The sequence below is a fragment of the Eucalyptus grandis genome, chromosome 5 (assembly GCF_016545825.1).
Source record: "Eucalyptus grandis isolate ANBG69807.140 chromosome 5, ASM1654582v1, whole genome shotgun sequence".
NCBI lineage: Eukaryota > Viridiplantae > Streptophyta > Magnoliopsida > Myrtales > Myrtaceae > Eucalyptus > Eucalyptus grandis.
Genome location: NC_052616.1, coordinates 42,078,925 through 42,105,241, shown reverse-complemented (window position 1 = coordinate 42,105,241; position 26,317 = coordinate 42,078,925). Strand labels below are relative to the sequence as shown.

The following is a 26,317-nucleotide window of genomic DNA, read 5'->3' as shown; positions in this document are numbered from 1 at the left end:
ATGCTTAATGCTTAGATTCAATTGAGGAACATGGATGGGTATGCTACTTCTTGGCATACCAAGAAACCTGATTTTGACCCATCTAAATTATATAACCTCCTGTTGAGTGTCTATCAATGGGGAAATCGGCCCAATCCACATCACCATATGTGTGGAGCTCTATGGTGGATTGGGAACTGATGAGTATTCCTTGTGAAACAATTTCCTTTAAGTAGTGTAGGATCCATTTCACCACACTTTAGTGGTTGTCTCTTAGTTCTTTCAAGAACTGATAGACTTTGTTTACTACATAAGAGATATCTAGTCGAGTTAGGGTGGCATGTTAAAGGGCTTCTACAGTGCTCTTGTACAAATTGATATCTTCAAGTGGCTTACCTTGATTGATTAAATTGGTATTTGTATCCATGCATGTGTGAATCGATTTAACATCGTCCGTTTTGGTTCAGTGAAGGAGATCTATACCATATTGCTGTTGTGATAGGTGGAGCCCTAATAGATGTTTGAGCACCTCAATTCCTAGGAAGTAATTAAGTTTGCCCAAGTCCTATATGGAGAACCCCTTATTTAAGTAGTTAATAGTGTCTTGAAGAAATGTCAAATTGGACCATGTAATAACAATGTAGTTAACATAGATGAGCATGTAAATGAAGAAATTAGGCTGATGTGGATTTTTATAGCTTGCATATATGGTTTAGCCTTTCTTTATCAATGAAGCCTTGGGGTTGGGCCATGTAGACTTCTTTGGTCAAGTTACCATTCTAACATCCAATTGTGGGAGTTTCCAATTCTTTGTCACAACCAATGAAATAATTGTATGAACATTGGTCGCTTTAACAATTGGACTAAATGTTTTTGTATAGTCAATGCCCTCTTGCTGATTATAGCCATTGGCCACTAAGTGGGCTTTATACTGGTCTATCAAACCATCTGGATGTATCTTGGGTTGAGAAACCCATTTGAAGCCCATGACATTTGCTTTGGGATTTGGTGGAACCAAAACCCCCGTTCCATTATGCAACAAAGCATTATATTTTTGGAGCATTGTGTCCCTCTAACTTTCATGTTTGTTAGCCATAGTGAAGTGCCGTGGCTCTTCTTTAGAGCTTATTTCAGTCAGGTTCACATCTGCCGATAGATATTTAGTGTTGGGGTTTGGGTTTTGTCGTAGCTGCATTGAATGGGTTCTTGGTTTTTTGATAAACTTGTTGTGGAGGTATCACAACAGCCTACTATGGGGAGGCATTTGAAAGAGCCTCATTAGAACCTATAATAGCATTAGATGGACTAAAAACTAACGTGTTAGGCGTTAAAGAAGTATTAGTATTGGATAATATTGGTAATGATTTTCAAAGGTGGGTGGGGAGGTGTTAAAGGGTGGAGTAGAAGGTAGGATATGGTCATGAACACCACGGTTCACATGAGGACATACTGGAGATCGTTAGCCAATGATGTGATGGTGAGGATATTTTAGAAGGGTGTGAATCAAGTGTGGCGAATGGATAAATGAATAAATAGTTTCAATAAAATAAGCATGTCTTACAATATACATGAGCCCAATTTTGTAATTGAAACAACGGTAACAACATGCAATTGACTATATCCTAAAAACATACTTGAGTAGATTGTAAACTTATGCGAATTGTATGACCTTAATAAAGAAAAAATAATACAACCAAATATTTTTAAAAACTTGTAATCTGGTTGTTGATGGAAAAGTGTTTGAAAGGGTGAGATGTTGTTTAAGAGTGGTGTGGGTAATTTGTAAATGGGGTAAATTGTGGTTTCAAAAGTGTAAGGCTGACACTAAAGGGGAAAATATGCATAGGCCAATAATGTAAGATTGGTATCAACAATATGACAAATTTTTCACTCAGCTTCTCTGTTTAGCTTGTGAGTGTTTTGAGAAGCAACACGATGGAGAATTATATCTCTTAAAAAAAATTATTCAGGGTTCCATATTCTCCACCCCAATAAGACTATATGAATTTGATGGATTTTTCAAATTGTTTTTCAGCCATTTATCTATTTTTTTTTTTGAAAATGGAGGGGACGATAGACTGATTTCGAATATATGATAGTATGAGGTATCTTTGAAAAAATCATTAACATATTCTATCTTATTTTGGTTTGATTTGATTTATACACTACTTTCCTTATTTTTTTGGTCAGAAATTTATCTACTCTCAACATATTATGAACAACCACTGAGGGTTTGTCTCGGTGGTCACCCTTCCAACTTGGAAGGGGAGGTGAGGGGTTCAAATCCCCACATTCTCAGGAGGGATTGGGGTGGGGACGATTTTATTTCAGGAGTGGGTTTCGACTCCCACGCCTTGCATGGAGGCACGGCAAAAGTCTGGGAGTGAGTGTTAAAGTAGGATTATAGTAGGACAGACCAAAAAAAATAAAATTATGAACAACTGTAGTTTTCCAATCTAGAGTACATATCAATATGTCTGCCCAATCTGACGAGGGCTCACCTCTGTAGTTGCTGCGTTATCTCGTCCAAGCCCAACAATGATGAGGTTGAGCTCGTGCAGCCATTGGCGAGGTGACCTTGAGTTCGGCGACCAGCCCTTGCCTTTGCCGATCACCAAAGCCAGAGGAGTAAGGAGGGAGGATGAAAAGAAAAGAGAAAGACAAAAAAAGGAAAAAGAAAGATAAAAATAATAAAAAAATTCAAAAAAAAATTATTAAAAATTGTCTACCGGCGCCGGCCCACATCCACGTTAGGAGGGACTAGATTGATATAATTATAAAATGTTTATGATTCAATTGACAAAAAAAAAAAAGAATCAAATCAGTATAATTGCAATAGATTTAGAACTTTTTTTAGATAATTTTTCCTGAAGCAATTATATGCTATTTTAAAGCTTATCAGATGCCATACTTGATCATGAATATGTTCTTTGATGAAGAATTATCTCTAAAAAGTTACTTGCAAATAAATCTTTTCCAGGTAGACTATAGCAAACTTAATTGGCCGCTAGCTCAGGTAAACAATTTATTTCTTGGACTCAAATTACTTGTGTAGTCCCACTTGAACTTATTTAGATTATTAATATGGAATAAATGGAGAATATTAATATTTTCAGACGAGCTTGAATAACGAATTTCAAGCTCGAGATCCGGCTGGAATCGTCCATTGATCAGGTCTACAAAAGCATTCCAAGATAAGCAAGCCCCGTCATCTTAGCCTCGTAGATGTATTAGATGTCCAAAATTCCGTACGTATATTTGAACTTGCGATCCACTGTATGGCCGCCACACTGCATTTGAAAGGGACACGTCTCGCACGACCGGAATCCAAAAACTTAGTCGAGCGGAAAGAACCCTAAAATCGGAGGCTCGCCTTCCCGTTTCTCCTTTTGATCGTCGACCCCACACGGTGAAGAAGCAATCGCAGACCTCACCGTCGTCCTCCACTTCTCCTTGGTGTGACACCCCTAGGCGATGACGCTGATCAGTGATCACATAAGCACCTAGCTTAGGACCAACTCGCACAGTGTTGATAGAGACTTAGTGATCCCTTACTCTTTGGGTTTGGAGCTCCACAGGGCAATGGTGGAGACTCGCCTCCTAATTCACGCCTTCATTGTCATGGCTGAAAAAGAGGGTGAGTGGTGTTAGTTTACCGGCCAGTGAGGGTGGTCTAGCATTGGTTGTTGGTGCGGGTCTTGCGTTGAACAGGGGCATTTTAATGAGTAGAGACATTAAAGGTGGTGGCTGTGAGCATGGCGGCGGCGGCGGCGGCTCGGTGGTGAACTTAGGTAAGTGATGGTGGTGCTTAGTTTGTATAGGAAGTGTAGATAACGGACGAAACCTTGGTGGTTGTTTTGCGTTCATGGTTCATGGTTCTTCGTGAGAGAACAGGCTGTTGTTTCGGAAGTAGAAAACAAACGTGGAAGGCGATAAGAATAGATAGAAGAGAAATATGGTTAATAAAATTGGGCCTATTTTGATTGCAGGAGGAAATAGATTACAAGTTGGGCTTCAGGTGGTTACAAGGAGGGGAATAGATTTAGTCTATGGGTCTGTTTATTAACTGGTCAATAGTAATTGACTCTATTTTTAACTCTCCAAAAAAAGAATAGAAATCCATTTGATAACTTTTTTGTTCTCGAAAACAAATTTATTCCTAGAAATAAATTTGGAACAGAGTCAAGAGGTAAAAAAAGAGTTTTTTTTTTTTGTTCACGAGAACAATTCTAGAATCAAGTCAATTTTTTTCTTTTCTTTTCTTCTTTTTCTCTTCATTTTTTCTATTCTTCTTCCTTATTGCCGGTTGCTGACCACCGCTAGTGTAATGTTGGCCTCGCCTTGGCCTAGTGAGGGTTGGCCTTGCGCTAGCTTGCCCAGCCACCCGTGACACTTGGCCTCGCTAGGCCAAGGCGAGGTTGGCCTTGCGCTGAGCTTTGCCCAGAGCACGTTTGAGTAGGCTTATTTTTTACGAACTTGGACTTGTCTAATTTTGGGAGTTTGGCCTAGATTTGGTTTGGATCACTTTGGGTCTAGATAGTTTTGGTAGATTTGGGCTTGGCCTTGTTTAAATGAGTGTGGGCTGGGTTTTTTTAATGAAATGGGTCTAGGGAGTTTGGGCCTGACACTAGAGGCCCAATTGGTTTATTGGGCCTGATTTTGATTACAGCAGGAAATGGATCATAGGGCCCTGCTAGCATGACGGTATGGTCATGTTGAAATTTTAATGGTTGCATGTTGATCACAATTTTCACTTTGTGAAATGTGGAAAACCGGATTTGAGAATTAAGGGAGGGAGGGTTTTGGGCTTTTATTTTATTTAAGGAATAATGTCACCTTTTATTCTTCTATCTTTCTCCAAAAATTAATACATGCCTCTATATTTATTGATGTTAAAAGCCGCTTTCAACTTTTAAGAAAATGTCCCGTTAATTTTTTTTTCTATTGCTAGTCAATTTTTATTGACATTTAATAGTAAAATTGTTGACGCAAATGTTGGAATATATGTTTCATGTTATAGATCATTCAACAATGTTATATGACGCTGAATATATGCCATATTAAACAATATAAATGAAAACAAAACTATGAGAGAGATAGAGTCCTAGCTGCCATAGTGTGGGCTCAAATTCTAGCTAATGGCAACCATGGATGTTCAAGCTTAGGTCTATGGACGTCATAGGAACTCGGGCTTGTAGCCATGACCACTTAATTTAAGCTTGCAATGGCCATTGTGCAGGATTGTTTTAATTGTGAAGCTTGCAGTGGTTATGTCCACTAGATCTTTTCGAGCCACGAAGCTCGAGGCTACCATGATGCTTGAGCTTTGTGATGCAGCCCGCATTGAAGACCAACTCTCTCAACCAAAAAGATCGGTTCGCATTCAAGCTCGACGAAACCGAGAAGCTGTATCGACATCTTGAGTCCATCCCGGAAGCTTGAAAGACACATTGGAAGCTGGCGTGACGCTTTTACTAGTTTATAGTTTCCATGCCCTTTACTATATCTCCTAATTTCAATGCTCCTTTATTTCTCCTAGTTTCAATGCTCTATCTTTATTTCTTTGATGATAGAAGCCCAATTTCTTGTAGAAGACAGATGACTTTTGATAAATGAAAAATTTTGCTTGAAGCAAGTATCGTGAACCTTATAGAGTTCATCTCCTTGAAAACGTAGAAGAGTTTTCACTTCGTCCTTGAAGAGTCGGAGCTTTCGAAATCTGCATCCTTGAAGAGTTGCAGTTATCGATCTAGAAGAATCGGTGCCCCCTCAACGTCCTTAGAGGCCTAGAAGAGCAACCAACGGAGTTTCTATCTTTTTATATTCTGTTCGTTATTTCCTACCCAATTTCGACCATTCTACAGTGATTATTTCAGAAAACCCTAAACAGAGACATTGTAGATCCAGAAGTCTTTGTTCATTTGGCTTTGGAATCAGGTCAATCCGATCTGTATCGACAAAGATACGACTATTCTCCTGAGTTTACGCAGTGCTGAAATTCCTGTTTGTCCTGTTTCTGTGTGCGAGTCACTCTCCCGATCCTATTGTTTGAGAAAGCCTCCCCTAGGCTTGCATCACTTTGAGCTAGTGATGGCCATGGCCACTTGAGCTTCAAGTCATGAAGCTCGAGGCCATGGTTGCTTGATGTGAGCTCTCAATTATGGTCACTCAATTGGTGATTATGTGAATAGTTACATAATGATAAATTTCATATTGTTGTGGGTATCTTGTTGGTCTTCTCCACATAAATCATTTTCCTTATTTTGTCTTTATCCCTTGAGGAATTTCACTGTCATCCCAATAATGAAGATTTTCCTTCCAAATTTCTCAAATAAACAGGCTAAACAATTTAACCGATTTCTTTGAGAAATTGAAAGGCAAGGAAGGCACGATCTCTTTTTAAAATGGAAAGGTGCCATTAGAAAATTATTTCTCATTATCATAACAATATCCTAGTAATTATGCCTATGACTGAACTTGATACCCCCGGACCATGTGAACATCCTCCATGCTGAGAAACCGACATAATTCTCACTAGGTCGCAAAGCATTTCAAGCACCTAATCTCGACTTGTATAAGTGAAGCTCAAGAAGGTTTTCTCATACCCTTTGCTGAATGCGTATCTCTAGAATCCATGTCCAATACTGAAATGATTGGCCTCACGGGAGTAAGATGAAATAATGTCGGTCTAGTCACAGCTTCTGTTATAATGCATCGGCTTCAATCTTCCAATATTTTACAAGCTTGTTAAAAGCCTTTCACATCAACCATCAGGAATACTAGTTGTTCGGGGGATGTTGGTGGAAGTGCAATCTGCATTTGACATTTTAAATAAGTGCTTCATCAAAGCATCATTACGATTTTGGCGTGCGAACATCTACTACGTAATCGATGGATACAGGAGAGTCTCTGATTTGAAGCGTGCCGTCCTCAGCTTGCAGAGTAAGGGGTGGATTTATTGTCTGACAAAGGTATTAGAAAACTCAAGAAGAGTTGTTTGCGACGGCCTAATACGATTAGAACTATCGCACACAAGGCTTTCAAGACGCTTGGAGGATCAATGGAGTATTTCTTCACTGGAATATTTAGTTTACAAGAATTAAGTTTCTCCAGCAATAAGAACTCGGCTTCTCTCTTTCTACATGCAAGTCGAATTAGTACATAACAATTACTACGGTCGGAGATGGGCATCTGGTTGTCTTTATAACCGTCGAAGAAAACATGAATCATGATTCTTGCCATTAATAGAAGTGAATCAAAGCAAATATGAGCTTTCCAAGTATTGCATTAACATTCAAACAATATGCTAAAGTTGTCAGCTGTCTCGAGGCACCTTATTCAATTTGCATTTCAAACAGTTATGAATATGGCCTATGAAGAAGCAGGAATTACAAGTTGATATAAGTATCTTGGTTCTCATCATTCTTTAATAATTGGCATGAATTAGATCGAGACATCTAATCTTCTTGTCTACAATAGTAAAGCAACGACAAATTTTGTTCCTATGGGAAAACCAGGCTCTCCACCATAGTTACTAGATCAAATCTCCCCAATTTTTGAAGGAGTCGGGTCAGTCCCACACTAGGATCCCACGAAATCAGCTCATGTTGGTACGTTTGCATAAGAAGCTCGCCACTTCTTGTGAAGCCGTGAAATCTTGACACTCCTTCATTGAGATCCAAGGTATGCAGCTTAGTCCAAGAATCAGGCACGCCATATTTAGTCATAACCCAAATGTAACACTTCTCGTAAGATCGACCTATCAGGTCCCTACGATTAATTAGCAGCGCCAACGAGCTATTAAGTTCTGCTAGGTAAGCACGATTATACGTGATTCCAATGAAACAGCTCTTTGGCAATGCCATTTCGTTGAAGACCTCACCTGCTACCCCAAATGTGATAATTGATCTAAAAGATCGGCGACGGTCCTCATCGACACCCATCGATAGCCAATGCAAATTTCCATTGAAAGAGACCCTCGAAAAGTGGCTCAGCTCGCACTTGAAATTGAATTGGACTGTTCGCCACAAATTCGTACCAAGGCTATATACATCGACTTTAGGATCTATTTCGCCCAAGTATCTTCCATATTTATCAGGAAAATAAGTAATCCTAACAACCTTGTAGTCATCAATCCTATCGCTGTATCCAAATGCTAGAACCATATGAGCAGCATACATGTCAACAAACGGATAATCTGGAAGCGAACTTAGAATCGCCTTATGCTTTCTAGTGAATAAATTCCACAAAAATATCCTTTGAATGCGATCTTCAGCATTAGTCTCAGCAAAACAGATCAATCCATTGCATGAACCTACGACACCATAATAGCCCTTTGGGCTAATAAATGGAACTTCGATTTCTGACTGAGAAGCCAGTGTAAGAGACTTTTGTGGATACAGAGAGCTTCTTTGATCGCGAGAAAAGTACCAATCTGTAAGAAGAATATACCAATTCGTGCCACTCAAAGTGGAGTGCTTCAAGTGCATGGCCACGAAGTTAGGATCTTCAATTGTGCAGAGCCACAATTTGGAGACACATTTGAATCTCATGAGAGGCTTCACAGGTAATCTCTTGAGAATTTCGAGGACTATCTCATGAGGGAGGTTGTTCTCCAGCCTCATCATCCTTGGAGCTAGGCGAATCAAGACAAAAAGCTCTAAACCAAAGTTGATTCTGATCGGATGAAGAGTAGTTTTTGTGAGATCTAAATGTTCTAATCTCTAGAAAGAGGATTAAACATTGCTCACCATACTTAGTCTTTATTTTGTCCGTCAGGTTCAATTTTGTAACCCTAGACTTCTTATATATTGATCTTTAAAGGGAAACAAATCTCAAAGTTTGAAGAAAGGGAAAGAAATCTCAATGTCAGAGCATAATTTAGTTGTGTTAGAATTATAGCGAAAGCAGATCTTTTCATCCATTTATGTCTCGTGGCTGTCTGAGGCAAGCTTGAAGGCCACACAAAGACCTCCTAGAGCCATTTTCTAGTGATCACATTGGTGATTTGCACGGTCTTTAACCACGAGGGCCAGGTGAAATTTCACACCATATTTCCAATTCAATTTGCACGTGTGAGCTGAATTCTCTCGTCTTGTCGAGATTTCTCTCTATCAGTGGGGTAGAGTTCTTCTTCTCTTGTAATCTGTTTTCTTCCTCCGTCTCGCTCATCTTGCGGTAGCCATGCAAGCTGCAATTCCTCATCATCTTCCTTTCTTCTTCCATCCCAGGCTCTATCTAGTGTACCCCCATTCCACACCTTAACCCAGTCTCCCCTCAGTGTCTACTTGCAGCATCTCTTTCCTCCTGCCTTACGGGATTTAGTTTTCTCCTCTGCATGTCGCAATTTTCTTCTTTTAAGACCTTGATCTTCTAAGGCGACATCCCCACTCTTGTAATGGCCTGCGATGAGGATCCTGATGCATATCGAGTTGCAGCCCTCTGTCAAAAATTGGGCCGATTATGTTCTGAAAAGGAAATTGACGAATGGCATGTTGAACCCGCACCTGAAGCAGTTGAGGAGTGCAAGTTAACGTTAATCGGTAAAGTCCCTTCCAATCCTTCCTTTAATTTCCAAGCCTTTCAATCGGTCTTGAAGAGGGCATGGAGGTCGGAGCAAGTTGATATACTGCAGAGAGAAGCGGGCATTTATTTAGTCAAATTCCGGTCTCAATCCGAAAAACAGAGAATCTTAGAAACAGGACCTTGGCAATTTGCGGGACATCTCATTAATTTTAAACCTTGGGTAGCTAACACCCCTCTTCATTGTTACGATTTCTCTACCTGTATGTTCTGGGTCCAGGTGATTGGTCTACCCTTAGAATGTTGTACGGATGATATGATTCGCAAGGCAGTCAATACTGTTGGTGATGTTCTGCAAGTAAAATCGGATTTTGTCACTGGTTCCACTCTGAGAGCAGGCCGAGCAAGAGTAGAGCTGTCTTTATCTGAACCGTTGAAGGTAGGTAGACTAATTAAATTCAAAAAGCAAACTCTCTGGCTGGATTTCAGGTATGAACGGTTACCTCACTATTGTTACTCCTGTGGCCGCTTGGGCCATTATACCGACTCCTGTCCGTCAGTACCTTTCGAGGAGAATATGATGGTTGACTCTGGGAAAACTCCTTATGGCCCCTGGTTAAAAGCAGAAGTACAGCAACATAGCCCTTACTGGAAATTCTATTATGAACAGTCAGTTATGGAGGAGGAGTGGGAGGAAACCATACCTGAAACGCCTCCCACCAATGCTCAACCTATCCCTCGTCTACCACCACCTACCCCCAAAGCAACAACAAATCCTCCACTAGCTATACCAGGCTCTGCTTCTTCGACTAGCCACAATATTAATACTGCTCTAATTCTTGCTGACGAAAAGCTCAAAGGAGTGCAAATGCAGATCTCGGTTCCTCAAGCAAAGAAAGGAAAAGGTGTTCATCAGAGTATAAAAACCGGACCTGCTAAAAAACCACGACGTTATACTCCATATGACATACCTGGAGGACATCCGGTAGCTTATGATGATTCTCTCTTGTTGGATACACTGATTGTAGAGGAGGGTGAAGATGGTTTGTGGGCGACGGTGGCTGGCCCTAAACAGCCACCTGTTCAAAGATGAAACTTCTCAGTTGGAATTGTCAGGGTTTGGGCAATCCCCTGACAGTCCAAGCTTTAAAAGCCCTAGTGGCTAAAGAAAAGCCCAACCTGATATTTTTGATGGAAATGAAGAATGGCGATGAAGTTTTGTTTCATTTGCAACGTACCTTGCATTTTCAGCACCTTCAAGTTTTCAGCCCTGTTGGCTCTACCGGTGGCCTAGCTCTTTTTTGGAATGATGGCTTGAGGTTGACAGACATTACCTCCAATCCTCATTTTTTTGACTTTATCTGCCAGGATATCTCGGAGGGCAGATCCATGCGGGTTACTTGTCTTCATGCACCTGCAGTTTTTCATGAGCGTAAGTTTCTTTGGCAGACTTTGCAGCAGTTTAGCAGTTACAATGGTTTACCTTAGGTTTGCCTCAGTGATTTTAATGAAATTCTAAACCGTTGGGAGAAGATGGGATCTAGGCACCTTTGACTCTTACCGTCTGTCTTCATTTCGAGATGTTCTCAATGATTGTAGCCTGTTGGATCTCCCTACTCATGGCTGCGCTTTCACATGGTCCAATAACCGAGATGGGGATGCATTAGTCAAGGAGCGTCTTGATAGGGCTTTGTGTACTACTGAATGGCGCGTTACTTTCCCGAATGCTCAAGTTTTTGCTCTTCCTGCAGTAGGATCAGATCACAGTCCACTTGTATTAGACACTATACCCTGTGCGGTTCGAAGATAGAGGCATTTTACCTTTGAAGCTTTCTGGAATCAGGATCCTGACTGTCGCTCAGTCATTCAAACCTCTTGGCACTCTAGTTCGAGGCAGGACTCTCCTCTCTCAGCCAAGCTTCGTGCAGTTGTTGTTGCTTTATCCACTTGGAGTCGTAAGAAATTCTCCCATAACCGACAAAAGGCAATTGAATTAGAGCATCAGTTAGAAATTATGACAAATCAGCATCCTACTTCATCGAATCAATCACGACAATGAACTTTACAAGAGGAACCTTAGAAAGTATGGCAGAAGGAAGAGCAATTTTGGGCGATGCGTTCGGATAAATTGGTTAAAATAGGGAGATCGCAATACTAGATTTTTTCATGCCACTACACTTCAAAGACGGCAACGTAATCGTATCAATGTATTGCATGATGAACATCAGCAATGGGTTCGGGATCGGAGAGCTAAAAGACATGACTACCAATTATTTTTCACAGCTCTATACCACTTCAGGCCCTCGCTGTTATGCTCAGATTTTACAGCAGTGTCCACAAATGGTTAATGCAGAAATGAATGCAATGCTTCTTGCTCAGGTAACACTTGAAGAAGTCAAAGAGGCCACATTTCTTTAGTCCTTTGTGTCCTATTTCTCTTTAGGAAAATTTGGCTTGTGAATTAAGGGTACCTGTTTTATAGCGATGTGGTAAGTATTTAGGGATACCTACAGATTGGGGACGCTCTAAAAGGGATATGTTTTCTTGGCTTATGAGTAGAATTTAGTCGAAATTGGAGGGATGGAAAGAGAAACTCATATCTAAGGGAGGGAAGGAAGTTTTGCTTAAGACTGTGATTCAATCTATTCCTCAATATGCCATGTCTGTTTTTAAGATTCCTATTTCCTTATGCAAAGTTATTGAACAACGTATGGCTAAATTTTGGTGGAACAATGATAAAAGCAAGTCTGGAATTCATTGGCAGTCTTGGAAGGAGCTACAGAATCGAAAGGAAATAGGGGGTTTAGGCTTTAGAGATTTGAGCCGTTTCAATCAAGCCATGCTTGGCAAGCAAGCATGGAGTCTTCTTCAACAACCTTCATCTTTATGGGGAAATTTTTTTAGAGGTTTATATTTTCATTCCTCCATTTTTTTAAAGCTGTTAAGGGCTCTCGCCCATCTTGGGGCTGGCAGAGTCTCTCGAGTGGGAGGGAAGCTATTCTAACCAACGTTCGTTGGTCAGTAGGGGATGGAACATGCATTAACATCATAGAAGATAGATGGCTACCTATGGGCATTCTAGGTGGACCAAAGGCCTAGGAAGAACCCCTACTAGTAGCTGATCTTATTGATCAGTCTACCAGCTCATGGAAGATCGATCTACTGCACAAATTTTTCGACTTGCCAATCATTCAACAAATCACAGACATTCAGATCAGACCTACTTTCACCAGAGATGCACTCATATGGACAACAACTAATCAGGGCACATTTATGGTCAAATCAACATATCATGCAATCACTAAGACTACATTAGATATTCTATCAACTGGTGCTTCTACATCATATCAAATTCCTACCTGGTTTTGGTGCAACCTATGGAAGATGCCTGCAGCTCCTAAGATCCGCATATTTCTTTGGTCCATTTGCAGCAACTCCTTAGCGACAAGAGACAACCTGCATCGACGGCATATTATTGATAGCCCTTGTTGCTCACTGTGTAAAAATCAGGTCCCGGAATCTTTAGAACATCTTTTCTTACTCTGTTCATGGACTCACAGGGTGTGGTCTCACCCCTAGATCGGTCTCCCCATCAATCCCAACAATCTTCACCGTCTGGACTCATGGATTGTGTCCATTGTCGGACATAACAACCGATTATCTCGACTGGCACTTATCTCTAATGTACCGTGGCAGATTTGGTGAGCTCAGAATAGTTTCCTTTTCAGAGGCACTTTTCCAGATCCGATCCAGGTTGTAGAGGCAGCACCGACTCATACCCAGGTCGATCGGTTGTCTAGGCTCTCCTGCACACAAAAGGCTCTCTCGGTCAAAACAAGGAACATCCCTGGCGTCCCCCAGATCCAGGCATTCTAAAGATTAATATTGATGGATCTTATCAACAGGGGAGCACTGAAGGCAAAATAGCTTGTATTTGCAGGGATCACTAGGGCAGACTTACCGATGGTTTCTCCCAAGGCGTAGCTGCGTCCTCCGTTATGCAGGTGGAGATCCAAGCCCTTTCCGTGACGCTTCGGCATCTTCTTGATCAGGGGCTCCAATATGCAAAGCTTCTGGTGGAATCTGATAATCTCACTCTGGTGGAAACGCTGAATCATCGAACACAGCCACCATGGACGATTCGCGCTCTCTTCTCTGAGGCAGCCTTCCTGTTAACCCGTTTCTCTCATCTATCGCTAGGGTTCTGTCGACGGGAGGTGAACGCGGCAGCCGACTGGGCTTGCAAGGCCCATAATAGAACTTCTCTGTCTCGTAGTTGGGCTCTTCTTCTGCCCTTTCCTCTCATGAATTTGCTCTGTGCGGATGCTATAGCCATTGGTTTATGTGGGTTACTCGTATTAATATATTTTCGTGCTTTACTAACCAAAAAAAAAAAAAAAAAAAAAAAAAACCACAAGGGCCAGGGTGTTGATCTAAATTGGCCCAAACACCCCCAACGGCCTCTATCTGCTAATCTTTCTATAATTTCATATTTACTGAATGTCATTTGCATTTAAGTAGAATTGATCTTTGGATTAAAGCACATGCAATTATAATTGTGATTTTTAAAGGTTCCTATTGACGAAAACAAGTTTTTTTTTTTTTTTTTTTTATAAATAATTCCATTTTTAGACATTATGTTAACAAATTAAAGTTGAAGCAAAATGAAAAGAAATTCATGTCTTTTTATTGAATATGTATTCACAAAACATGAGGGTGACCCTTTCAATGGGACAATAGTTAGAATAATAGAGATTAAGGAATTATAGTCCATTGGATAGTAAATTGTCAATTTAAGGGTCTGTTTCTTTCGTAAAAAATAAATGATTTAGAAAATATTTTCTTAAAAATGATCATTTATATTATTGAAATAATTACCAATGAATTTTTTTTTCCATTATAACGATAAATTATGGGTAAGCATTTTTGTGGACAATAATTTTTTTTTTTGTTCATTTATTTTGTGAGTGAGATAAATGACCATTTTTAGAAATATGTTTTTAAAATCATTCATTTTCCTCAAATGTGTGCATGCATGTATGTGTGCATTTGTCTTTTATTATAAGTATGTAGGCATTTATTTAGCTTTATTACAGTTTACACACCTGTGGGAAGAGTACTAATGCATACTTTAGGTGAAATATAGCAGTTACATTATTATTTTTTGGACTATTCAAATTAATATTACAAATTCATTTGATTCGTTCTCAAAGCCAAGAAGCTATACTATAACCTAAATATTTGGTCTCCAAATCATTAAACAATCTAATGTATATGCATATACATAAAATTTACAGTGATGGATACATAAATCTAACTCATGAGGCGAGATAAAAATTCCTACAATACTTAAGTAAAGGGCATGTTATAGGAAGTTTGGGATAAGAATACTATGAGTGTCAAAATTTTCGTATAGCGCTTATTGGAATATCATAAATTTTAAAATTGATCACTTGAGTATTATCGGCAATTTATCTTGTTGGAAAACTTGACACGGCATTAATTAAGAACAAATCATATGATGTGGCTCGCCAGTAAGATGAAGTCAGCAATTGAGAGAGCAAACGACGTTATTTAGACATCTAGTAAAAGAATCCTAACCTATTTTAAAGAAATTGGTGAATGATTCAACTTTTCTTCTTGACCCTAACCAAACCCTGATACCTCAAAGTGGGCCAAAACACTTTATCAATTTTGCAATGGGGAGAATAAGCAAGAGTAACGGCTCACCATTATATTAAAAAAAAAACCAAGATAAAGGTCAAGCTTTTTGCTATCGAGGCTATGAAGTCCAACAAGATTCGTCACGTACCAAGCCTTGATCTCTCCCTCCACATTGTAGCCTTTTCCCATGCATTTAGTCTCTATTGAGTGAGTGAGAGATGATTAGGGGTGATCGGGTCGGGGTGGGTAGGTTCCAGACCTAGACCTTGTACCTGACCCTGTTATAACCGGTTCTCCTTTTTTGGACCCTATATCCGATCCTGTTTGCATTGAACCTTGTATCCGACCCACCCTGTTTTTCTGGTCCAGTTCTAGGTTACCTATTTATATTGGAACTTATTTTGCAACCGCTCATCCTATACAATTTTGAATTTTATATTAATACGTGAGAAAACAACATAATTCTTCTAATTTATATTGAAATATTAAGCGTAATTAATAAGTAAATTTCTACCTAATTTCGTATGCATTAGTCAAACCCTAAGTGATTTACTTGAGGTTAGGTTAAGACAGCTTGACAACTCCATTTTTTTTTTTTTTTTTTTGGGATTACTCGGCGGGAGGCCTTCTTCATTCCTTTGAAAAAAGAAACACAAAAAAAGGGAAGGAAAAGCCTGAGAGTCAAGGTCAAGGTTAGGAGGCAGAGGAGACGTGGGTAGCAGAGAGAGCGATGTGAGGGAGACTTGACAAGCCAGCAGGGGGAAAAGAAAAAAAGAAAAGAAAAAAGAAGAAATAGAATAGTGCACTGTTCATTTTCTTCACGGGCTCCCTCCGCACACCACAGCCGCCGACCGCTGCACCTGCGTCGCCACGGTTGCACCACCGCGCACCGTTGGAGCCCCCTCACCCGCAAGCTCGCACCGCCACTCGTCGCCCTTGCTGTGGCCGTGACAACCCGACACCTTGACCACCCGAAGCTCTGTCGCTATCGCCTTTGCCCTTGTGGAGCCGCCACGCACCAGCACCGCCACTCGGCTCCTCATGACACCAGCAACCAGTGAAGTTGCAAGGTCGACAATAAGGCATACATTTCGGTTCTCAAACAGGGGAACAAATTAGGGTTTGGACTTTTGGGTTGGCTTACAAACCGGTTCTCAAATTGGTTCCGAATCGATCTGGTCAATTCGGTTCTGGGTGGGTAATTCCTCGGAACCGGTTCTCGCACGGGTTCAAATTGGTTCTGAATTTTGGGGACTGGTTCTCGGACCAGTTTTAACGGAAATTGGTTCCCGACCTTGTTTTCCGGGTGGGTTGGTCCGGGAACCGGGTTTACCCGATTCAGTTGCACACCCCTAGAGATGACAGTGAGTGAGTGAGAGAGTGAGTGAAGAAGACAGAAGACGCACGGAAGAGAGGAAGCTTTTTCTTCTATGGGGTCTACAACTTTCATATAGGAAGCTTTCGGGGAGAGAGAAATGTTATCGTATGACAAAGCATTTAGAGAGAGAGAAATTATCACTTGTAGAGGAAGCATGTAGAGAGGAGGAGAGAAATACATACATTTTTTAAACTCGCCATGTTGGACAAAACATTAGACTTAGAAAACCACGTTGGAATATAAAATTAAGTAAAAAAGCCACCTAGGACGAATTGTTGAAATAATCACTCAAATGAACGATTTTACAATGATGTGATACTCAAGTGAGTGGAAAAAAATTATATCACTCAAGTAAATGCCCTATGACAATTATGACACTATTAGTGTTCTTATCCCTCAGAAGATCATATGGAATTTCATAGAATAAAGTTACTAGTACATATATAGTAAAAAAATTCAGCAAGCATATTGGCGTTTTCTCCAATAAGCTTTCATTACCCTTTGTTCATTGATTAAGTTGACCTTTTACAAATTAAGTTTTAAAAAATATCACGCGCGATGACCCCATTAGCTAGGGGTGTCAAAAATACCCAAACCAACCTAACTCGAACCGAATATATTGGATCTTTTAAAGTCAGGGCTTTTGTCGGTTCATGCGATAGCTTAAAACATTGGGCTTTATGGCGGTCTGGTTCGGGTCAAAGAAAAGCTTTTGGATTTTCACTTGCATCAACGTGATAATCGTCATTCAAGCAAATGAAGATGGTCATATTTCCTTATTCCAAATCACATTTCAATAATTAATTCACCCCATTCGCATCAACGTGACGTCCCATGAGTCTGGCGGGCCGGGACCCTTCAGCCTGCATGTACACTGCGTTTGCCGGCTGCTTGCGGAGCTTTCTGGAAAATGGAGACGACGGAGGAGGGTCACCGTGCGTGCTTCCATTTCAGCTTCAGTTCTGACGAACTGCTTTGGCTTCTCAGGTTCGGCTGTCGTTCGGGCGTTCTTTTTGCGACCTCCTATTAGGCTGTTTTCCAACTCGGTTGGTGAGATTTTGGTTAGATTTCTTTCAACTGGCAGGTGAAGATAGCGGAGTTGAATCCCGAGAAGGCTTTGTTGGCCATGGTCATGGATAACACGAAGGTGTGGGTGCTTCATCGCTTCAATTGGCAGAGGCTGTGGACAAATCTCTCTTGGGTATTGCTTAGACTCGAGAAAGTTCGTTTCTTCAATGATGGCTTGGTGTGCCCCTCGAGTCATTGGCCTTATCTTGTTGTACTTCTTTAGCTTTTCCTAAATGCGCTACTCTTCCTTTTTCGCCATAAGGACCACTGTAAGTGCCAATCTAGCTTGAATTGCGTTCGATAGAGAATTGGACGAATATAGAGGTATCAAGTGCGTGGAAGTCTAAATGAGGATGTGATGTTGATCCAAGGAGTTGGTCTTTTATACAGAAACGAAGAGTGAATGATGGTGATGTAAGTGGAAATCTAGAGATGACTTGGCCGCGAGTAAATAATTCCAAGCTGGTATTAGTTGAATGAAGGGATTTTATTTATTGGTGCAATGGATTCTTATCGACTTCTCAATCAAGTTGTTGCCCTTCTTTGTACACCAGTTAAAGTGTCCATGAAAATAATTAACATGAATTGGAGGGATGCCATCTATGCTAGATAGATTAGATATGTCAGGTGCAGAAATGCTTGATGCCCGCTTGGAGTTCGCAGGTTTAGCTCCAGCAGAATACCATCTAAATGTCATCAGGCATCTAAAAAGATCTCCTAGATTTCTGATGGTGACTCTCACAACGTAATTTTACTACTGACTCCTCTTCTTTATTGATTGAGCATTCTTTTACTGACTGAGCATGCCCTACAAGGAGAGATTTAGTATTTCTTGAAGTTTTATTTATCTTCTTCTCATTACAGAAGGGCATTTGTTCATGTCATTTTGATTAACAAGCTCGCTGGTGGTAGTTTGACTTTCGAGTAGGATATATCTCCAGTTGTGTTGCATACTTGTATGACAATCTTGTTGAGAGGGATGGAGGGAGGAATAGGGAAAAGCAAAGAGACTAGGAGGGTAAGGGAAGCTGTGTCCAAGTATGTTAAGTTCCTATATGACTTAATCTTTTGGTAATTCAAATTCGTAAGAGCTTAGGATTAGATGCCCAGCCTTGGTAGTTCTTGCTGTCTATTCTCACTGGAAAACTTTAAAGAGGAGATATTTTCTCCAGAAACATCTAAATGCTTCGCTCGTCATATTGTCTTATGGTTACGGAGAATGTTTTGAGTGCACTATAATACTTGAGCCAATTCTTTAGTGGTTTCTGTTAAGACTAAAGTTGTGGATACTATTACATTTGTAATTTTTGCCTGGAGAAAGCTTTCATGCATCCAATCCACCTTGAGGTTCCATTGTTGAACAACAATTTTTTTTTTTTGATTCAGTTATTGGATTGGAGCCTACCAACAAGAAGTATATTCCCCCACTTTAGATGACCTACTAGCTCAAAGAAATCCTCTATCAAGTTACCGATATCCCTCTCAGTTATTTTGTATAGTTATGGAGTTTTGCTTCACTCCACAAAATTTGATTAACATTTTGTTGGATAACGTGTGTGCTCTATCTTTCCCTCTTCTTGTGTTAATTTTAATGGGAACATATTATTCATTCTTTGTTCTTTTTTGTTTACAATGAACTCACTTTATTTGCACATTTTAATGTGTCATCAATACTAACACTTCTTAATCATTTTAATTTACTCTAGGCAAATTATGCTGGCATCCTGATGGCAAGTTTGTTGTCTTGGGACTTGAAGATGGTACACTTTTACTACATGATGTCGAAGTAAGTTATCTATGTTTTTACTTGAATGTTACCCTCATTACTTCTCAAGTAGAAATTCCTCCTGCCACGATCCTTTATCATCGGAATGTGTCTCTAGTCTCTTGTGGGAAAGATTCTGAATTGCTCAAAATCTGCATGACGGAATGCAAACATCAAACTTGCTCAGCAAACATTCAACTGCTAACAGAGATGACAATCCATTTTTATTGGTCATGTCTTTCAATGTCAAGTTGACAATGGATTGCTAGGTATGTCAATCTGAGCGGGATAAGATCAACAAAATTTTTTATTAAAAAACTCTATTTGAACATGACCATGTTGTTAAATAGGTCAACAAATTACAAGAGATGAATACCCTGGTTAACTAATTAGATTGTATTGAATGGGTCATTCCAATCCTAGCATGACCGACACAGCATATTTACAATATGCTATTTGTCATCAATCTCAAATAAGTTTGAAAGAAAACTAGTCATAAGCTTACAAAATCATAGGTTTACATGAAATGTGTGATCAAATTGTAATTTGTAGCCACTATGGAAACAAAATTCATGTATGATTATTATTAGAGAACTTAATAATCTAAATATAAACAAGTCATGATAGGTCAGATTGTTAATCAAGTTTCGACTATTGTTTAGTTAGATAGATTACATGGGTCATTTTCTGTTTCGCTGTTTGAACTTTGAATTCAGGATTATATTCGTTTATTAATTGTGTTAACTGTTAAGTAGGCAGCCATAATTTTGATATGACATGATAACCACTCAGGTTCATCCCTAGCTTAATTGAATTAATTGGACTAAGCCCATGGTGATAACCAATTCGGCCAAGCTCTGCGCTCATGAAAAATAGCCAAAATTTTTCAAAGAAAAATTTGGAAAATCGGTGATGGTTGCACGAGATTTTTGGTTCACATAAAACACAATCGGCATAATCTTTGCGATGGACGATTGATTGGGAAACGAAAATAATGTTCCATTGTCATGGACAGGAAAGAAAAGTGGGCTGGATTATTTTATGGTTCTCATCACTTCACATGTGAGTGTTGTAAGGAAAGATCGAAACCTCCTACGGCCGAGCCCATGCATCGGCGCCGCCCTTTGCTGTTCTGTGACCTAGCTGCCGTCGTCCGCTGCTTCCCATCGTCCGCTGCACCACCGAGGATCAACCTTACTACGATCCCTTCCGACAACCAAGTAACGATTAAGTCCCAGCCCGTTGACGGGCTGTTTCTATCCCTATTCCGCCGTCGCCGCTGCGTCAAGCCAACACGACTGAGTCGTCTCTGCCCCTGCTGTCCCGAGACCACACGACGTTTTTGCTGTCCAGCCGAGGCATGATCTCCGACGACGATTGAAAGCCCACGATAATCAGATTTCCGTGGCTCTCGCGACGTTCCACTTGGCGAAACTGAGAGGACACGGCCACATTGAGGGAGAGGGAAATCGTGGGTGTGTCTTCTCGCTGAGCTTCACTTACCCAGTAGAAAAGCTTTAAAGAGTGTAGAGAGAGAGAGAGAGAGAGAGAGAGAGAGAGAGGAGGAAGTTTGCCTTCTTTCTCTGCCACGTTCTCACGCTCCAACACTACCGAGCTATCGCTGCTCCAGCCTCCATCCGTCTCGCATCACCGCCAATTGTGACAGCGACGTATAGCAATCACTAGCTATAGCTCCGTTGCTCCGACGCTCTTCCGGGCGATTCCCAGTTCCGCGCCGCACAGGAATCGAACCCGCCGTGCCAGGTTTCCTCCTGCTGTCGTTGCTCTTCATCCACGACGTTGCGACGCACTCGGCCTGAGAGACCCATTGTTGTTCCTTTTCCTTTTTGCAGGTTTGCTGAACCGCCGTGCGAGCACCGCCACGGCTGAGCTTCGTGAGCACGCCCACTGCTCGTCCGTGACTGAGCCTGCTGCCCTGCCGCTGTGCCGAGCTGCTGCGACAAGCACCACTGTTGATGCCGCCGTCAACCACCTCCATTGAGTCCGGTTTGATTACGTTGAGTTCGAATTTGGTAATTCGAAAGTTAATCTTTGAATTAGGCAATTATCTTATCTTTTATTTGAAATATTTGATTGCCTATTTTGAGTGAATGCTATATTTCGTAAAATATTTAATTAAATATGCATATCCACAAAATCTACAAAAACAGTCCAAGTTCTTGTGTTTGGATAGCTATCCAATCTCTAACTACAAGATAGGATATGCACGGAAAATCTTCTATCATATTTATAACTATTTGGATACAATGATTGATTTACCCGTTTCTAAATTTAAACAAATAACTTTCCATCAATACCCTTATCCACACAAATATGATTGTTGGCTTATTCTGATTCTTAATTTAAATCGATAATATAAATTTTGTGGATTGCATTATTTGATTGAATATTTATCATATTGCTTGATTATTTAAAAAAAAAATCCAAAAGAATTAGATAGAATTTGATTTGATTTTTTAATACCATTGCCTGTTTTAGATAGGTAATTTCTTTATTCTGAATTTCAAGAATAAAAATACAAAAACATTGCCTAGAATTGATTAGATTTCTTTTTTTTTTTAAATTTGAATTGCATGTTTTTAATTATAAATTTTAATTAAAAAAGAAAACATGAATATACCATGTGCATGTCATAGAATTGGTTCATCTAATGCACGTCACTTAATAATTGCTCGTTTTGGGTCATTAAATTGAAATGTATGATATGTTAGGATAGTTGCATTATTTATTATCTATCTTTAGAATCATGTCATTCAATTAAAATGATATGACATATAGTTTGTACGTTAAGTTACATGTCGCATGTCATTTTAGTATAGGCATTTTTAACCCGGTTTCTCTTTTCAGATGTCCTAAACTTAGTTGCAAAGAAACCACCCTTTCTGTCAAAACTTGGGTGAGGCCAACTAAGGTTAAAATCATACTCAAACAAGTCAATCATACCCAAGAGAAATCATTCACCCCGGATAGAATTTTACAAAAGAAAAAAATATATTTCACAAAATCAAAAGTTGTAAACATTAAACATGCCTCAATATACTACCTTAAATCCTAACAAAAAGAAAATTTACTAACTTAAAAATTTTCGAACAAATGGTTGTGCATATTAGGGGTGTGTTGAATAGATTGCCCAAATCGGGAGTTGCCCATACTTTGGATCGAACTAGTCAGTTGGGTCTAGTTTTTCAAAGTATTGATTTGATTCTTGATTCCTAAAATTGGAACCGGTACCTAATTGGTCCGGTCCGGAACAACTACATATCCTTTTTTTTTTTTAATTTCCTAAAAAAAATAGTAAAATGTGAACTATGCACTATCTCGTCTAGAGGAACCACAAGTTACAGCATAATGACTCTTCATTCATCGTCGCTTTCATCAATATTTTAAGATTTGTCACTCTCTCGTTGTGCATGGACACTCTTTAGTGGGAAAAAAAAAGTGATCAGTTCTATTAGATCAAACCAAAATTGGATTGGATTGGCTCCCTGGTTCCTAGTTTTGGGAACCATAAATCCATTACTTTAAGTGCATATTCATTAGCCAAGCGGATACTAAGAACCCTCTAATTCAGTACTAGATATGGATCAAATCATGAAATTTGACGCGTGACCTCGACAGTGCGGAGGAGCTGGTGTATTCTTAGTTGATTAGGTGCCCTACTCACTGCTCGATCAATCAAAACCAAACCTGGTTTATGTTTCTACTTAAGCATGAAGTTAGAAGTACAAAATGCGACATAGATGAAAATAGAAAGTCTAATTCCTAACAATCTTGAACTTTTTTTTGTCTTAAATAAGTCTTCAACTTACATCAGACAACATAAATGAAAGTGAAAATAAAAATTGAGAGACGGATAGGGAAAGTAATGAAAAGGAAATGAAGAACTAAGAGAGAGGGGGAGGGGGAATGACCCCTCAAGCTCTGAGCTTCTTGCGGCTATGGTTGCTCAATCTCCAAGTTCCTGGCCGCAGCAAGCACAAAGCTCTAACTGGCCATGGCCATGGTTGCCGCAAGCATGTGATGACTGAGCAAATAGTGTGAGCGGACAGAGATGGGGGACTAACGAGGGTGGAGAAGGTAGCTGCCGTGAATGAGCTTCCCTAGCTATACCACATATGCATCGCTGGGGCCAGCTTTGGCTTCGTCTGAGAGTTTGCCACTTATTAGAAGGCTCTCGCTCTATTCCGGCATGAGAGACCAAAGCCCACAAATGAGTCACAAACTCCCCTCCCTTTGCTAAGTGCTCGACGTGCGCTTTTGCTTTGTCTGATGGAGCCACATACAATATTAGTTCGGCCCAAAACTCGGCCAGGATCTTCCAAATGCGCCGCTGGTTCTCTTTCAGCAATTGAACCCCCAACCGGGCGCCCCGATGTATAACCATATTTTCTGGTGTTTCCGTATCTTCTGGTATTTCCCCGATGTCCTTCAGTCTGTGGATTCTTTCTCCATATGTCTTGCACATCTTAAGCTCTTCCCGCGATTCAAGGATGACTTGGTTGAAGATGTTCTCCGTGTCATAAAGGTGATCAGGTAACAATCTCGGGGCGAATGCCACCAAATAGGCAAGATATTTGGACAAGTTAGTCGCTATGTTGAAGTTTGGATCGTGATTCAACGGCCGCTTATACTCAAGAAAGCTCGTAGCTATATGCCAAACCATTATAACTTCAGTTTGTGTCTCGAGCCTACACGCCCAAGATAGCTCATCCGACATGTTGTTTAGCATCAAAGAAGTTTGTCCATTCGCCAATTTCCTGTTGCTCTTCATCAGAGAATCAAACACAGCCTTCTTCACATCAGCGGACAATCTAACGGGAGCGCTTTGTTTTTGACCTCTCCCATGGACATCGACGAAATTGATTTTGCAGAAATGGTAGAGAAATCTGGAAGGGACCTGATTGTACGATTCGAGAAAGAGTATTGGCGAAGTTTCCTTTCCCAAGGCTTCAAATGTACCCGCATATTAGTCCTATCAGCTTCTCGATGCGCTTGCTCCCTTGCCACGACTGCTTTTGCACGTAGTTGCAAAGCCATTCAACTTTCGCCCAGTCGGAGATAGCCATCAGAAAGAGCTGAACAAGCTCAACACATATGAATACCATAAGAACGACCGCAGTCACGAGAACGTCGACCCTCCACCCACTGGATGTCACCAATTGGACAACAACATCTTGGGGCTTTGTGGTTTTGGGCATCAGGAATACAACTGTTACCATGGTGCCTGTGATCAAACACAAAAGCTCCACCACTTTCAGCTGCCAAAGGCGCGCTTGGAAAATGATGGGGTAATTGGTGTAGAAAAAATCGTGAAAAAAGGTAAGCTCGACTTCAGCGATTCGAAATGCTCTCTCATACCCATTTTCTTTCTGAAAAATTCCATCTCGAATCAAGTGCCACGCCTTCTGATGAGCTTCTTCCGGCAATGAGTAGCTCAAAATTTCAAACGGAGAAGCAGGTAGAACGCGTAAGAGAGACAAATATCCTTGAACTTGCCATCCCGGTCTCCCCCGCTTGAGCTCAAAAGAGCCCCTTTGCACTCCCACACCCTTTCTATGGTGATGACTTCCTCCTCATAATTTCCTGAGACCGTTTCAAAATTTGCCTTTGGTGCTGCGACTTCACCAAAGACTTTCTCGAGTACGGTCCGACTCACTTTCACCACATATTTGTACCCTTTCATAGTTTCGGGATCGGCGCAGGGATCCAGGCAACGATGCTTGGAGCTTACTGACATATGATCCGCGACCCATTTTGTCATTCGATCCCGGCCAAATGCGCTTACTGACACGAGCGATAGTGCTCTCTCTGTGGTCTTAAGCGCTAGGATGACGAAATAGAGCAGGAAAACCGCCAGCCTTGACGGCAAGGTGGTCAGATAGAGTGTCCACAATGTTAGTAACCCTATGAACGTGACCACGTGTTGACAAGCATAATTCTTCCACTGCTCGTTGTCCTCAAGACTATGTGCAGAGAAAGAGTTTGAGCTTCCAAGAAAGATCATCAAGAAAGTCGCCCACAGCGGGAACAGTGGGTTGTGGAACGGGGATTCGCGCATTAGCCCGAGCGTGTACGTTATCAAGTAGCCCGAGAGAGTGTACGCGGCCCACAGGACAACATTGAGCATCGGATTGTTGTTCCGACGCCTCAATGAACCGAAAGCCACAAGGAAGAGGAGCAGGAAGGCGACTGAGCCTACGTAGAGCTCTATTAGCGCGAGCATGCCCTCCGGGGTTTGGAGCCTCTTCACGACAGCGCTGGCCTCGGTGATGGTTTGGTTCCCCGACGCCATTTGGCTACCTTGCAAGTCCCCCATGTTTTTATTTTTTATTATTTTGGTGAATAAAGACAGATTGTGTTCTTGGTGAGTGTTAGAGAGAGCCAAGAAGTTTAAGAGCTTTGAGAGTTCGTTTCCTGTGTGTGCGGAGACCAAAGAGGAAACCTGCCTTTATTGATATCAACTCTGATGTCCGGAGTCGGTCCAGGCTTTAATTTTGATTTCCCCCGCGCGACACGAGTTCGTTTATTTAGTTAGCAACGTCCAATTATCGTTCAAAGGGGTTTATACTTGCTACCCACGTAAGGAATTGTCTTTCCATCCGTCCTTTGGGCAAAGGGCATTCCTTACTTACCTCGGTAACTAAAGTAGCAATCGATAAAGTTAATTTTGTTAAAAATCTTAAATTGGTACGATGACATATTTATTCAAAATTAATTTTTCTTTTACAAAAGTCTGGAACCAATGACATATATACCAAACTAAGTTTCGTCTCACAAAAGCTCTCAAAGTAGTGCCTCTCACCTAAATTCAGCCTCCACGTTAAATCCTAAACTGTTAACGGGGGATAGATTGTGGTTAAGGGTACTAATTTGAGGCTTTTCATTAAATAAAAATTACTTTAAGATAAATGTGCTATATT

The 26,317-nt window shown here is 40.6% G+C and overlaps 2 protein-coding genes across 2 annotated transcripts; both read right to left on the bottom strand.

Annotated features, from left to right (window-relative positions):
- Nucleotides 1–7,481: 7,481 nt before the first annotated feature.
- On the bottom strand, nt 7,482–8,606 carry LOC104447737 (F-box/kelch-repeat protein At3g23880). The gene has a single exon (XM_010061442.2). It carries the CDS (start codon nt 8,604–8,606, stop codon nt 7,482–7,484), a length of 1,125 nt encoding a protein of 374 aa, XP_010059744.2.
- Nucleotides 8,607–23,343: 14,737 nt separating this feature from the next.
- On the bottom strand, nt 23,344–25,713 carry LOC104443003. The gene is made up of 3 exons (XM_039313718.1): nt 24,846–25,713; nt 24,357–24,621; nt 23,344–24,283 (listed from the first exon to the last, which is right to left on the bottom strand). Exons 1-3 carry the CDS (start codon nt 25,711–25,713, stop codon nt 23,344–23,346), a joined length of 2,073 nt encoding a protein of 690 aa, XP_039169652.1.
- Between the last annotated feature and the right edge of the window lie 604 nt (nt 25,714–26,317).